Source organism: Hydra viridissima, unplaced genomic scaffold (genome assembly GCF_058129835.1).
Source record: "Hydra viridissima isolate aposymbiotic clone 2 unplaced genomic scaffold, HvirCarnegie_v1 scaffold_11, whole genome shotgun sequence".
Classification (NCBI taxonomy): domain Eukaryota; kingdom Metazoa; phylum Cnidaria; class Hydrozoa; order Anthoathecata; family Hydridae; genus Hydra; species Hydra viridissima.
The window spans coordinates 55,393-72,302 of record NW_028324310.1 but is presented as its reverse complement, the minus strand read 5'-3'; the positions used below and the strand labels follow the sequence as shown (position 1 = coordinate 72,302).

The window sequence follows — 16,910 nt, the reverse complement described above, 5'->3', positions numbered from 1 at the left end:
TTCTTTGACGATTATGAACATAAGTCCTCTCAAAATGCATGCAGTAAATAGTCACTCTAGAGTTGCTCTTGGCAAAAAAAAATTGTTACATGTTCAAAAAACAGTAAAGTTAGGCATTGCAAGGACTTTAAATATAGATCCTGAAGAGTTAGGCCAAGAAGATTCCTTCAATAAATTATCTAAGGAAGTCAAAGGTAAAGCAAATGACATGGATATACTTATTAGAAAAATCAAAGAAAAAATGTTAATTTCCAATTGTAATCAGAAAATTCAACTACTAACACTGGTTCCACTTTCTTGGTCACACAAAGATATAGAAAAAGAATTTAATGTTACTAATTACATGGTGCAGATATCACGCAAATTGCTGCAGAAAAATGGTATTTTATCTTTTCCTGAAAAAAAAAAAAAGGAAAGAAAACACCTCAAGAATCAGTAGATAAAATTATTGAATTTTATTGTAATGATGAAAATAGCAGACTAATGTCTGGTAAAAAAGATTTTGTTAGTATAGCTCGAAGATCTCACATGCAAAAACGTTTGATTCTCTCAAATCTAAAAGAGCTATATGCAAAGTTTAAAACCTGTTATCCAGATATAAAGACTTGTTTTTCTAACTTTTGCTCACATCGTCCAAAATGGTGCATTACAGTAGGAGCATCTGGTACGCATACAGTATGTGTGTGCACCTACCATCAAAATGTTAAGTTAATGATTAGTGCAGTTGAATTATCAAAGGATTATCACGAACTTATTGATATGCTTGTTTGTAGTAGGGCTAACAAGAATTGCATGATACATCGTTGCCCTATGTGCCCAGAAGATTCTGCATTAGTACATTATCTTGAAAATGAGTTATACTCTCAAGACGATATTGATGAAGATGATGATTATTGTATAGATTATAAACAATGGAAAACAACAGACCGATCTGAGCTATTAAGTCTAACAGAAACGACAAGTAGCTTTATTAATATTTTGAAAAATAAGTTACAAAAACTTACTGTTCATTCTTACATTGCAAAAAGTCAAGCTGCTTCTTTAAGAAAGTTAAAAAATGAGTTAAGTAGTACTGAGGTTGTTGTCCTTTTAGATTTCTCAGAAAATTATGAGTTTGTTGTACAAGACGAAATACAAAGTTTTCACTGGAACAAAATTCAAGCAACATTGCATCCAACAGTAATTTATTATAAAGAAAATAATGTCCTCAAATGTGATTCATTATGTTTCATCTCAGATGATTTACTGCATGATGTAGATATGGTTTATCATGTGATGAAGCTAGCAATTGAACATATTAAAAGCAATATTTCTCATCAAATAGAAACTGTCCATTACTTTTCAGATGGGTGTGTTGGCCAGTACAAAAACTGCAAACACTTCATAAATATATGCCACCATGAACAAGATTTTGGTATGAAATGTACATGGTCTTTCTTTGCAACAAGTCACGGTAAATCACCCTGTGATGGTATTGGTGGGACTGTAAAAAGACTAACTTCAATTGCTAGCCTTCATCGAACAACAACAAATCATATTCTTACAGCATCTGCAATTTTTAATTTTTGCCAAAACGAAATCAAAGGAATTAATTTTTATTACATATCTAAGGAGTCAAACACAATAATTCGAAGTGAAATGGAGCAAAGATATGCAACTGCAAAAACATTACCAGGCACTCGCACCTATCACAATTTTGTTTCAATAAGTAACACAAAAATTGGAACTAAAATTGTTTCTGAACAATTGGAGTATTCATTTGTTTTTAATTTTCAAACTGATGAAATTATTAAAGAATTCTTGTCTAATATAAGCATTGGCGCATTTGTATGTTTGATATATGATAACAATCCATGGATCGGACTAGTTGAGGAAACTGATGTTGAAAATAAAGACTTTCTAGTTAGATTCATGCATCCATGTTACCCTTCAAGGTCATATTATTGGCCTTCTAGAGATGATGTGTGCTGGGTTCCATCAACAAACTTATTGTTAATGATTAATATTCCAACAACTGTTACAGGAAGACAATACAAAATCAGTGAAATAGATCACCAGAGCATTGAAGATAGCTGGGCAAACTTTAAACCAGAGAACTAATTTGTTATCTTTCAAAGATTTTTTATTTTTATTAAATGTGGAAGATTGTCAATTCTTATTGCCTATTAGTTTTAGTTTTTCTCATTGCAATTTAATTATTTTCATGGTTTTAGTGTAATTTTGAAATTTTTTGGGTTTATTATTATAAGACTTTGAATGCGAATAAATCTGATTTAAAAAAAAAAACCCTTGCAGTTTTTTTTTATTATGGAGTTTGTTACATATAGAACATTAGGAAAAAATTTCAGAATTTTATCTTTTAGGCATCTCGAGATAAACATTTTTTTGTACGGGGCATCAAAAAACTTACGAAAAGTGTTACACCATTTTGAAATTAAATTTTCATATAGAAGCTTAAATTTTTGTGTATTTTACCCATGATTTTTGAGTTCCTCAGCCTAAAAAATAGTTAGATAGAAATTTTTACCACTATTAAACAAGTATTTTATAAGTTAAAGCTAATTGTGTCATGCAATAAGCCTAAAAAATAAATGGCGCTGAAAAAAATAGTCAAAAAAGAGACTGGGACCAAGTATCAGTATCTCTGAAACCGTAAGGAGTCAGACACTAAAATTTGGAGTGAAGTTTCCTTTTATTAATAAAAGCTTGTATTCAAAAAATCAGCAAAATCTAAGATGGTATGGTGCCGAATTATTTTTTTTTTTAGTTGATTTGACATGGAATGACCCACCCCCTCCTGAGTTGTAGAATCAAAACCAAGCGTCAAAATTTTTGTTGAGAATGCTATCTTAGCAGTCTGGGTTTCTGAAATAACTCCTAGCTCATGCATCATCTGCTCTATAGCTGTGCGAGTAGAATCTCACTAAATCTATATCCAGGGTGTTCTCCAACTTTATGAAGAGGCTGTGCCACACATTGAGAGGAAACTTGACATGCCAGCATGTCATAAATTACTGCCCTAATATTGGATGAGAAGACTTTCTTATAACTTGTGTTTTTTACTTTTTGTTGCATTTGTTTTCTCCTGTAACATAAGCATGGCATTCTGAAGGGTATAAATTTCCGAATTCTTCTCAGCAAGTTGTTGGCGCAAGATGGTTTTCTCAACAGACAGCTTTGTTTGGGTGAAATCTAGCTGTTTTTTTTAATTAATTTGCTAAAATTTGAAATTTTAAAGTGCTGTGACTTGGTAGATGTTTACCAAGTCACAGCACTTTAAAAACACGGAAAGAACACAATATAAACATATGTACAAACTATAAGCACAATAAATGTGTTTAAATATGTATATAAGGTTAAATATATACTAAAATAAATAAATACCTTTATACATATTTAAACACATTTTTAAAACAATTATGTAACACATATTAACACATACACAAACAGTAAAAAAACACTTTACATTATTATAAAAACACATTGATAAAACAACTATAAAGCACTTATTACCACACACACATACATATCAAAAAAGCATATATGCAAACAATAAACGTGTGCAAACAAAAATTCTAAAAATGACGCAAGAAAATTTAAAAATATACAAAATATATATTTACAAACAATTCTCTTTACCTTTTTTTTCTCATTAGAACTGTAATCTTCATAACAACATTTAACCTTTACATACAATAACATGTGACATGCGTTGTCAGTGTTGGCACAAAATTTTAATTTTTTTTTTTCTAAATTTTCTAAAAAAGAACAAAAATAGTTAATAGCATCACAGAAATTTCAAAGTAAAGATAACAATTATATGGAAACAGCATTAGTATAACTTTAAATAACATCCATACCCCTATTTTCCTTTTGATAACTAAAATAATAAAAATAAAACTACTAAAAAAAAAACTAAAACAAACAAAATATAAACGATTTTAAAAATTAAAATCCTTTCTACTTTAAATTCTTTCTACTTTATCAAATAAAAACTTAAATCCTTTCTACTTTATCTAATAAAAATGTATATATAACTATTTCTTATACTTACTTAAATTATAATATGATCTTATGATCTTAACGATGGTTATTTATCTTAATATGATTCTTTATGTAATATATCTAAACTAATAATTAAATTCCAAAAGGTAAAAAGTTTTAACTCGCTTAAAAGATCTTACATCTAGTCGGCGTGACGTCACGCCGAACTGCGAAATAAATTAACCATCTTGAATGGAGGGAAAACAAACACAAATATCAAATAGCGTTTTAACTGTTTTTTTATGACAAAAAGATGGCAAGGAGTTGTTGTGTTGTAGGTTACACAGCTAATTGTAAAAAAAACAAAGAACTTAAATTTTATCGCATTCCTAAGAATGGAACGGTTAGAAGAAAATGGTTAAATGCGATAAATCGTGCTGCAGATAGCACTTCGTTGAGCAAACTTTGGTCTCCTAAATCTCCGAATGTTTATGTTTGTTCAGCACACTTTATTACTGGAAAACAGCATTTCTTAAACTTTATGTTGTATATACTAAATAAATTTCATTAAATACTACTTTTTTAAAAATTTTAGGTAAAAGAGAACTCTTTGAGAAACATCCCGACTCAGTTCCTTCAGTTTTTAACGCTGCGACAATAAGTTAATACTGAAGGGTGTTTGCAACAATCTGATGTCATTGCTCCTGTATGTTACAAAAATGTTTTAGAACAATCTTACAGTTATAGTCATGGTATAAATTAATTTTTATTTAATTTTTTTTTTCTTTTTACATTTTGGATTGTTGTATAGTTTTTTGAAGTATATTTTTCCAGACATTGGTAAATCTCTACATAACAAAATTAATTTAGAAGAATGTTCCAGCATTATAAGTAAACAAGGTATTAGTTACTTTTAACTTAAAATTAATTTATCGTTTTTGATTTTTAATTTTGTTTACTTTTTGCTATTATCTTTTATTTGCAAAAATTGTAAAAATTGTAAAAAATAGTAATTTGTTTTTAATTTATATTTGAAAAAAAGAGGAAACACGCGGCTCTGCCAACAGAATATGAAAGAAAAAAGAGATCTGTGGAGCGCAATGCGCCATTAAGAACCGAATGTCATTAACAACAATAAGAAGTATCACTCTACTTTTATGAGTGCTTTCATCAAACTGAATTCTCAATTTATTGACAGTCTGGTAGGATGCTGAAATCTTCTTTAAATCATCACTTGCTTCTCTAACCAATTTTTGTTGTTGGCAGTTGGCTGTGCAGAGTTCATTTGACTATGTCGCTAATGCTGCTACTTTTAACGTTTTGTTTATATAATATAGCAGAACGATAATGACTTCTTAAAGTTAATGACTTCTTAGTTTTAAAAGCTAACAAAGCATGATTAGATGATCAATCCAAATGAAAACTGCTGCTCGACGTGGTAGATTATCATTATTGCTAGAAACTTTAAAACATAATCTAAAATTGGTATATCAATATGTTAATAGACAACGGAATGCCTGCAGTTCTATCAAGGCGTTAAAATATTTTACTGGGAATATAACAAACAATATTAAAGAAATGACTGAATTGTTGAGCAAAAAGTTTCATGATGCGTTTGTGATTAAAGATGATAGTCCATTACCTGAACTCGACCCTTATATTGAATCTTCATTAGTCATCCTATAATAAGTTTTGATGATTTAGCCAAAAGTTTGAGCCATTAGAATTTTCAAAAACAGGTGGAGCTGATTTAGTAAAACCTATTGTATTAAAAAGTTGCGCGTGTTGAATTGCTGATTCCTTCACATTAATATTTAAAACATCTTTAACAAGCAGAAGCACCTAACAAAAAAAAGGAGATCTTCCAACATCACATCATTGATTAAGAATGGTAATAAACTTGATTTAGGCAATTATAGGCCAGCATCACTGATAGGAGTGATTAAAGAAGCTTCTGAATCAGATAAAAAGCCATGCTTCATCAACAATTAAAGTTTAATCAGATAAAAAAATATTTTGTTTTGAATGAGTGATTAATTGGCGTAATGACAGATTCAATCTGCAGAAGGATGACAAAGCACCACCTGTGTGTCACACCAAGCACCCTCAGTCTATCAGGATGCTGGCAATCATCGCTTTTAATGGAGAAAAATATCCACCAATCTACATCAAAGAGAAAGAAAAAGTTATCTCTGATGTGTATATTAGCTTACTAAAACGCTATGTGGTACCATGGCTGAAGAAAACATTCCCAGAATACAATTACATCTTTCAACAGGACGACTCACTTTGTAATAGGTTCAGAAAAACTCAACAATATGTTTAGGACATTGTGTCTTATTTCTAACATCCAGCCCTGACCTGAATCCTCTTTACTACAGGGTGTGGAGCGTAGTTGAGAGTAAGGGTTGCGAAAAGGCCCAACCAAGTGTCAAGTCACTAAAATCAACAGCTACTCGTGTTTGGAACTCAATGTTAAGGGACTATATAATAAGCACCTACCAATCCTTCTGTCCTTGGTTTAAGGCAGTGATAAATAAAAGGAAGCCTACTTGAATGTTAAGGTGGGAAAAGTATTTATCTTAGAGTTTTCGCTTATTAATATTCCATGAATACAATTTTTTAGTGCTTTAAAAGTTCATTTTGAAAAATGTTCTAAATAGTTCGCGAATCACAGCCGCACCCTGTATGTGTATTTTTAAATTATTAAAGGAAATAATCCCCTAATCCCTTGAAATTTTAAAAAAGAAAAACTTTAAGCTTGGATAGCATAAACGGTATTTAATTCCCCAGTTAGAATTGCTGGCTTTAGGAAGTAATGATATATCTATTCTAAAGAAAAAAAGTATTCTTAACCGACTATAAGACTATGATATTCCTGAGGAGTTTCATCGTAAAAAAACCAAAAGCTGTCTTTACATCTGAAAACAAAGAACTAGTCGAAATAATGAGAATAGATATAAGACTTTCAAAGAATTAGATAATTTTAAGAAAGACATTAAAAGTTAGGTGATGAAGAACTTTATAGTGATCAACAATGATGAGGAGTGGATAATAAAGTTAATCAAAAATTTATTCAAATTGCAAAATGTGCTTTTTGTATCATAAAGAACCGAAAAGTTAATTCAAAATCATCGACATAGAGTGAGAGTTGCTCTATTCCTGATACCCTTTTTGTGCATGAGCAACACTTCCCTCTCTTCTATTAATAAATAATCAGTTAATTACCAATTTTTTATGTGTTTAAATGCCCATTATTAATTTAAACGAATTTATTATTTTTAATTTATTTAGTATATCTGTTTCCTCTGACTATGATAAGTTTGTTATCTGTTAATTATGCAATACCTCACCAAAAATTTTTCATGAAATGTTAAATTACTTTTAAAATAATTTATGTCAAATCTTCGTTTCGACCGTAAAAGAAATAGCTTAAACAGTTTTGAATCTTCCGAAGTCTTTTTCCACAGCATGCTCTGTGTTTGGTTTTCTTTAAAAAAACCCCCATGAAGCATAAAACTTCAATGAACTTAAATAGTTATCTTGTCAGTAAAGGTTCATCCTAAAATTAACTAACTCATCCTTGCAGTGTCTCATCAGGCATATTTGAAAAATAAGCTCCAGTACTCTCCAAATTTATTTCGTCATACCAGAAAGAAACACATTATGCATAAATATTTTAATTGAGGGTCACTTCTTCAATTTATATTTGACCTGAGCATATAAAAGCATTTTTGTAGATGATTCTGCTGATGCTTGATGCCATAAATCATACATCAAACTGCTTTAGGTAAAAATTAGTTTTTGTAAAAGAACTTTTACCTTTGGATTGTTTAAAGAAGGAAAAATCACAATTCTATCACTTTAAGTTAATAAAGCAAAGCATGATCATAGCCGAAATTAAACAAAACTTTACAGACGGCTTTCGGCTCTTCTGTGATTAGCACATGAACCTTTTTGGTATTATGGGTTATAAACTGTAATTTTTTGAATCAGCTAAAGAGGGGAATTTGTAACAAAAGGGGATTAATTGTTTTATAATAATTCATTTTTCACTGATTGGCTTCTATGAACTACTTTAAAAAAATCATCACCACTTACTCAATAATATCTGTCACATTACGATTACTTGGTATTCAACCTCAAAGAGCTGTGAAAAAAAGACGAAATCATTTTTGAATTAAATAATTTACCAACTGAAACTCTTATCCCGTTTTTAAAGATACGTTTTTAAAGATACGTTTTTAAAGAAAATACTAGAGGTACACTTAAAGCTTATATTTTATAGATAACCGTTGTTATGCAACTCTCCTTAAAATCTTTTATAAACATATAATAGAAATATATGCAAAATTATCTTCTTGTCAAAACAATCAATAGATCCATTCGGAACTCCTTCTCGTCGGATTTTTCTCGGTTTTTCGGAGTTTCGGTGTTATAGAGAAATCGAGAAACCTCGACGGAACTTCGACGAGGTTTTTAGAAAATATCAATTTTTACTCGTAAAATAATTTAATTCTTATTTTATTTCTACGCTGCTTTTAAAATAGTTCATGTTGTTTTCAAAATGTAAGTGTTCTCTTTGTTCAATATCAAAACAAATTTGCATCGCAAAGCAATTAGTAATGCACAGTGGGACAGGTGGTGGTGGTGGAAAAAACCTCAAAAAAAAGCTTATTCTATTCCAAACCATATAATAGAACATACTCGTACTTTTCCATTGTACTATTTCAGAAACTCTTTTGATTATAATAGTATCTTTGTAGTAATAGAAGTTTTTAAATCCACAAATATCAGTTGCGGTATAATAAAATGTAATGCATAATAAAATATCTTTTTTTGTCAAAAAGCAAGAACTTTTTAATTTTTAAGCAAAGATATTGTAAACAGTAACTTTTAAAATGTGATGCGTGTGTGATATTAGTTAATGTATTTTAACTATTTAGTAGTTTACCTTTACAAAAAAAAGTCAAGATCATTATTTACAATATGTCGTGAATCACGTCTTCAAGATGCAATTAACGTGTGTGTTGGTGTTAATGTATGCGTGTGGGTTTTAATGTATGTAGGTGCTAATGTGCGCAGGGGTAGTGATTTTTGAAAATTTCCGCTTTTAACTTTATTATTATAATAAGGTAGTTAAAAGGAAACGCTCAGAATATTTTAAGATTTTTATTTTACCTAGAAGTACTATTTCCAAGACCTAGGCTTAAAAGTACCGTCAGGAACTTTGTGTTAAGTTATTAGACGAAAAATGTGGTGGTACTTCTAAATACCGTAAGGCAGGAAAGAATTAATGTACGTAGTTGTTAAGCATGTACGCTCTTAATGTATTCAATGTGTTAAAATGACGCGTTTGTAAAACTGTATATAAGGGGAGTTTAGTTTGTAAAATGTATGATTCGCAGTCAGATGGGAAAAAATATTATCAAGTTCATAAAGAAAACAGTGACTCTTTAGTGTCTCAGGGAAAGTCAAAACAATTCCCCACAAATATATACAAAAACTGATCTTAAAATAACGAGGTAAGTTTTAAACATATAATACTTTTTTTTTACAATAGTGTTGTATATTGTATGATCAAAATAGTTTTCTCCACCTTAAGTCTAATATTCTTTTATAGAGAAAAATGGTTTCGGAAGCGTGGAAATACTTTGATTAAGTTGTAGTAAATGATAAGAAATACAGAGATTGCAAAAAATGCCATAAAAGAATCGCTTGTCCAGGAAGCACCACAAACGGCCTAATTGGTCACATCAAAAGTTGCGAGAAAATAGATTTAAAACTATCCAGTTCCAGACCAGTTTTGACTAAGATATCGTTAAACTATCTTCTTGCCAAGTTGACAGCTCTTGATGGATACTCGATTAGGTCCATAACTCAATCTGAAACACTAAGAATGCTTTTTGAAAATTATGGGCATAGTTTGCCCAAGTCAGCGTCCACAATTTCAGAAAAAATTAAGATGTTTCATGCTGAAGCCATATGTTTAATGATCGCTGAATTGGCTGCATTGAAAGCAAAAGGAGAAAAATTTGGACTAACAGGTGACGAATGGTGTAGCAATAGAGGTAGAAGATACTACAATTTAAATGATCATCACGACCGAACATATTGTTTAGGAATGGTGAAATTGCCGTCTCCTAGTTCTGCCGAAACATTAAAGATTTTAATAATGCAAAAATTAAAAGAACTCGGTATAGATGATGAAGATGTTCCAGATAAAACTACGGATGGCTGTAGCTGGATGGTGAAATTGGGTACCATGTTTAAGTTTCCACATCAAATCTGCCAGAATCATTCAATTCATTTGAGTGTTTGTGATTTGCTATACGCTAAAAAAGGTTGTCGCGAAATTGTGAACAAAGAAACTGAATCGGATATTGAAACAGAAACAGAAACTGATGGAGAGACTGAAGGAGAATTTCTTATTGACTATTCGGAGAATGAGATTGAATATGAAGAAAATATCAAAAAAAGTCTACAGAAACTTCGGATACTAATTAAGTTTTTAAAATATTCATCGTTTCGATATGAAGTTCTTAAAAGAATAATACACAAAGTTTACGGATCTTCGCATGACAAAGGATTATTGCTCGACAACCGCTCTAGATGGTGTTTTTCAGATGATCAAAAGATTTTTGGACTGCTTAGAAGCTGTAAAAAAAACACTCGAAGAAATAAACTGCTTAAACATGTTAGATGATATTGACTTGGATTTTTTAAAATCGCTGTCTGACTAATTGGAAGTGATTGCTGACGCAGCAGTTCGATTGGAAAAACCAAATACAACAATTTTGGAGTGTGACATCATTATGGAAACGTTAATAAGGAAATTGAAGGTTGTAGAAACTGACATCAGTTCTAATTTTGCAGAGGCCTTAATCTCCAGATACGAAAATCGTAAAAACATTATGTTGGTATCATTAAGTCGTTATTTGCACAATCCCGATTTTTTTAAAAATAAAAACCACACATTTTTTTACTCTTCCATAAAAGATATTCAAGTTTATGCTGCAAAATTATTTGATCAGCTATTTGCAAAAAAAGAAAATAGTCTCCAAACAAAATCAGATGATTGCGCTAAAAGCAAACAAGAAGAACCATCACAATCGACATCTTTTTTGTCGAAATTCAAGAAGTTTTATATCAAAATCAATCAACAGCTAAAAAGCCAAAAAAAGTCAAGACCTTCACCGATCAGTTAAAAGAATAAGAAGTAACTGGTGTAAAATCAGAAGCAGTTTTGAAATTTGAACTAGCCATCCACAGAATTCAAGCAACTTCTTCGTAAGCAGAAAGAGTTTTCTCCTCGTCTTCCAGATTTGTCACAAAGTTTCTTAATTCACTTTCTGATGAAATGATAAATGTTTTCATCTTTTTAAAATGTTATTTTAAAAGATCTTCAGAATAAATACTTTTTTAATATTCTTTTTTTAGTTTTTACTATTGGTACCCCAAGAAGTCTTTATTACAGAGCACCGCGGAAGGGCATTTAACTGAAAGTTCACACCTTCTTCCTAACCGATGCTGGTTAGAAAGCCATTTATTAGATAAAACTTGTTCGTTAAAAGATTGCGATAAGAAAAATATATAAGTACTAAGGAATATAAAAATATAATTTTTTTAAAAATTTATTATAAATTATAAATGGAAATATATAAAAATAAAAAAATTAAATATAAGAACAATGTTTAATTATCAACTAGATAGTTTAATTTTTTAATTTATAACAAAGTATTATCGAAGCTCCGATTTTTTCTCGACTCCGACGGAGTTTTTTCTCGATTTTTCTCGACTCCGGTTTTTCTCGATTTCGGATCCTCTGAAAACAATACGGTGTTGTCATATTTTTTATTACTCTTTTGCTCAATAACAGTCAGAATATTAAATTGTGATATCTCTTTTCAGAAAATAATTTAGTCTTCCAAAGTGCAAGTATTGGTAAACGTGAAGATTGAACATTAAAAGTAAGACAGTCATACACTAGCTGAGAAGTGCCTTTTAGCAACTTGGTTACACTTTATAGTATTTTTTACACGTGAAAAGTTTAGATGGCTCAATCATAAAAAGATCTATGGAGAAACGTGTTAACTCGTTTTTCAGCTTTATCTTAAGGCAATCTACGTTCATCATAAATGCATTTCCAGTTAACAACTCCTCCTTTAACTAACGAAAATTTAAATACGAGGCTAAACAGTGAGCGAACATTAAAAAAACCTGACTATAAGTCATAAAAAGAAAATCATTATGAGCTTTTCTGTTATCTTGAGAACAACCAGGAAAAAAATTACGACATTATTTCATAAGTTTAACAGTTGTTGTAATTTAAACGTTACAATCGTTAGTAAGTCAGCAGTAAATATCGCAAGTAAAAATGCTTAAAAAATCTCCATCGAAAGTTAAGATCTATTACGGCAACCTATAAAAAATAAGTAAGCTTACAAATATGAAACTTCTTAATCAAATATTTCGCTCAAAATGTCTGCAAATTTATTTTTAATTAACTCATTTTACACCCTGGGTAATTTTAAAGAACTTCTCTTCTTAAAAAGATTTTTTTGAGAAAACACCTAAAAAGTCTAAGGTCGAGGTTATATAGTTAATTGATTAAAATTATTCTCATAGATTGTCTTAAAATCCATAAATTCCATATAAAGGTAGGACGAAAAATTAAAATTTTCCACCCGCCCTTCAGATTTTCATCAAACTTTAACAAGTGGTACCTATCAATTAAACATGAAAAAGTGAAAAGGTTGATCTCCCAAATCTAAATGGATCAAAAGATTTCAAAAGTGTTTTGAAGTATAGCCTAAAATGCCATATTTTTTTTCATGTCTGCCATGATGTATTTTATGATATCATCTTCTTTTGAATATTTCAAATTCTTTTGGAAGAAAACAGCTGAAAATTTGTACTTAACCATTTTTTAGATTGCTGAACCCAAGTTGGTAGAGATAAATTCACAAATAAAAGTTTTGCGCAGCCATTTTTTCATTTAAAAGTGGCGAAGACAAACTTTCTGTTTTTTTTTTACAAAGGGTTACACTTTCATTAATTCCTGGTGTTGCTCAACTCTCCTGGGCCTTGAGTATTTTTCAGATAAAAGAAGAGATGTAAACTACCTTAACACAAAAGGTGGTCACTGAATTTGATCTTGCTCCACCAGATAAGATAGAATTTGCAAAGGAGGATTAAATTAAAGCTTACAATCTGGACTACCTTATTGACTGCATGAAAGAAAAACTTAGAGTTTCTAACAGACGGCAGCAACTTTAAACTTTACATTTACCACAAAATCTTGGTCTGTCAGAAATGCAACAAAAGAGTTTTCAATTTCCGAAAGTGAAATTCAGAAGGTGAAGTTGTTACATTAAAAAAAAAAAACCATCGTAGCATACTCTGATGTGGTTAAATGACATTGTATCAGGCAAGATGTTTTAGAACTTGTAAAATCATTTTATATTGATAATAGGTATTCCAGATAAATTCCTGGTCAAAAAGACTAAATTAGAATTGGACGAAATAAACACTTCTAAAAATTTGATTTTTTGTAACCTGAAGGAACATTTTTCAGCCCACAAGTTACAATACCCAGACAAAATAATTGGGTTTTCCAAGTTTTGCAATCTTCGTCCGAAATGTTGCATCCTTGCTGGTCAAAAAGTTTCATATTCTGTGTATTTTTATGTACAATACACCAAAATGTGAAATATTTATTGAGTGCTGTAAGCGTTAAAAGGTCCTACTATGAAGTCATTAAAATGATAGTCTGCAGCAAAGAGTCGTTTTCTTAACACAGTGTCTGATACAAGATGATTATTTAGAAGAGCAGTATAAAAAGTGTTGTTTTCTCGCAGCGAACATAACGTTTCAAAACCACATTTTCTCTTCTTCTAAAAAACTCTCCTTACAAAAAATTTTCCTTCATTTTATACTATACAAAGAACCTCAAATATGCTCATAAAAGAAACTGCTTAAACTATATTTACAACTTTTCAAGGAAACTACGTCAATCAATTCCGCTTTAGGTAGCATATTTACGCAATTCAATTACAAAAAGGGTGAAAATGAACAGGCAAAATTAGACTTTAAACAGCGGACAACAGGATAACAACAAATAGGACTGACCTATTAACAAAGAAGTTTCGGTTGAGTGAGCTCATTGAGCTTCTACGTGATCTTGATAAAATTACTTCTCACTTATTTTTCGTGAAGTCACTATAAATCTCTCTAAAGCATCTTATAGAGACAATTAGTCCTGATTAGGCAATTGTTGCGGGAGATTTTGCAGAGAATTACAATTACATGATGAGTACCATTGGAACACGAAACTTTGTTCCCTTCACCCAATTGTTATCTATTACATGAAAGAGAAATCGGTGGTATCTTCTTTTTGCGTAATCTCAGATGATTTTAACGATGATGTTGAATTTGTCCATGAAGTTAAGCATAAAACAATTGATTATATAAGAACTAATCTTTGTTCCTTAATCAGAAAAATTTATTTTCTGATGTCTGTTCCGAAGCGTATAAAAAACAAGAAACATATTTAGAATTTATGTCACATGTGGAAGATTTTTCTGTTAGATGCATCTGGAATTTTTTGAATAAAGCCATGGGGAGTTGCCATGTAATGACATTGGTGGTACTGTTAAAAACTTGTTGTCACTGCTAGTTCGCAGAGCCCAACCGCAGGTCAAATGTTATCTGCTGAAACAATCTTTGAATACTGTCAAAAGTCAATCAGTGGGAACAAGTTAATGTATATTACTGCTGAAGAAATGAAGCTGACACAATAGAAACTTTTCCATAGTTTTCGATTAGCAATCACGGTTTCATGGTAAAGTTCATGTATCCCAATTTTTCCAAATATATAAATTATACTTTTAAAAGCGTAAAAGTTTATTTTTTTTTTTTTTTTTTTTTTTTTTGTTCTTTAATCTTTATAAACTCGTAATATATAATACAATCTTTACAGTTTAAGTATAGTTAAAAATCACAAGATTACGTTATAACAAATACTATATGAAATAAAACTGTAAAGTGTTAGATTACTTCAAAGAACGCGGGAAACTTGCAGAAGACCGATGGTCTTGTCATCGAGAAACCGCTTTGCGTTATTAATATTTTTGGATACTTCAATTTAAAATAAATTTATATTTAAAAAATCATGTCATCAGTTTCGACAGAATGAAAGTAAAAATGCAAAAAACAAAGAATGCAGACAAAACAAAAAAAAAAACAAAAAAAAAAAAAAACAAAAAAAAAAAAAAAAATTTTTTTTTTTTTTTTTTTTTTTTTTTTTTTTTTTTAATTTTTTAATTTTATTACTTTTATTACAATACACATAAATATAAGTAGGTACACGATTTGCTAAATAGGTAATATAAAGTCGTTTTTTAATATATAGTGTTGATAAATAAAAATTTATTTATTTATTAGTGTTGATAAATAATATAATTTATTACTGTTGTTGTTGTTGTTTGTTTTTGAGTTATTTACAGTTTTTAGAGTTATTAGAGTTGATATTGGTTTCGGAACAAAGTTAGTTTTATATATAGTTTTGAATGTTTTAGGCTTAATAAAAGTTCATAAAGTTGTTAGTGTTTAAAATAAGATCTTTTAATAATGTTTTCAGAGTATTTAAGTTATTCGATTTTTCCAGTTGGGTATTTTTGGATACTAATTTGTTATATAGACAAGGACCACGGTACGAAATAGAAAAGTGCGAGAGAGTAGTTTTTTGGAAAGGTACTTTGAAGTTTCCCGTTCCTCTGGTATGGTATCTATTGTTGCTATTTTGAAAGAAATTCTTTGAAAAGTGAGAAGGAACAAGTCCAAGTTTATATTTGAGCATAAATAACAAATTTTGGAATATATTGATTTGATATACATTTAATGCTTTCAAATTTTTTAATAGTGGCTCAGCATGCGAGAGTCTATCCTTATTAAAAACTATTCTTGCAGCATGTTTTTGTTTTCGATATAGTGTGGTTAGTTTGGATCTATGTGTACTCGCCCATGCAACATTAGCGTATATGTAGTAGCTTTGTATGAACGAGAAGTATAAGAACTTTAAATTATCAGGAGACAGTATAGAACTTGCTTTGTAAAGGATACCAATGTTTTTTGATATTTTAGTATTTAAAATATCTATATGTGATTTCCAAGAGATGTTCTCATCAATAAGTATCCCTAGAAATTTAGTTGCTCGGGTTCTCTCTATTTCTTTATTATCTATATTTAACGAAGGTAAATCGGAAGGTATTTTTATAAAGTTAGGATGAAAAAGAATGTATTTGGTTTTTTCTGTGTTTAGCGATAATTTGTTAGATTTTAACCAACTGTTTATTTTTTCAAGTTCAGTATTTGTAGTTTCATAAAGTTCTGTAATAGATGAGGATGCATAAAATAAATTAGTGTCGTCTGCGAACATTATGACATCCAATTTACTCGAGGCTTTAGGAAGATCGTTTATGTATATTAAAAACAAGAGAGGTGCAAGAATGGAACCTTGGGGGACACCGTATTTTATTTTGAGTAATTTTGAAGCTTTTTTTTTATGAGCAATAACGCATTGTTTTCTGTCTAGTAAAAAGTTTTTGAACCAGTTTAGTGCAACACCTTTTATCCCATATTTTTCCATTTTCCTAATTAAAATAGCGTGATCTACTGTGTCAAACGCCTTAGATAAATCAACAAAGACTCCAAGGACGTATTTTTTGTTTTCAAAGGAGTTATTTATATTATTAATAAGATCTAGAATTGCGTGTTCGGTTGAATGTTGCTTTTGGAAGCCAAACTGTTTTTCATTTAGGATTTTGTTATTTGTTAGATATTTATACAGTTTATTGTATATTACTCTCTCCAAAAGTTTTGAAAATACAGGTAGAACTGAGATTGGTCTGTAGTTATTTAGTGTA

At 30.1% G+C, this 16,910-nt stretch overlaps 1 protein-coding gene and 2 pseudogenes across 1 annotated transcript; all 3 read left to right on the top strand.

Moving 5' to 3' along the window:
• The first annotated feature begins 483 nt into the window (after positions 1 to 483).
• Positions 484 to 2,286, top strand: LOC149881524 (uncharacterized). Its single transcript, XM_090066608.1, has one exon. The coding sequence runs from the start codon at positions 484 to 486 to the stop codon at positions 2,098 to 2,100; it is 1,617 nt and encodes a 538-aa protein (XP_089922734.1). The 3' UTR covers positions 2,101 to 2,286.
• A 1,937-nt stretch (positions 2,287 to 4,223) lies between these two features.
• The window catches only part of LOC149881520 (uncharacterized), a 55,721-nt pseudogene continuing 43,034 nt past the window's right edge, over positions 4,224 to 16,910 (top strand).
• LOC149881523 (uncharacterized) lies at positions 9,614 to 10,487 on the top strand (annotated as a pseudogene).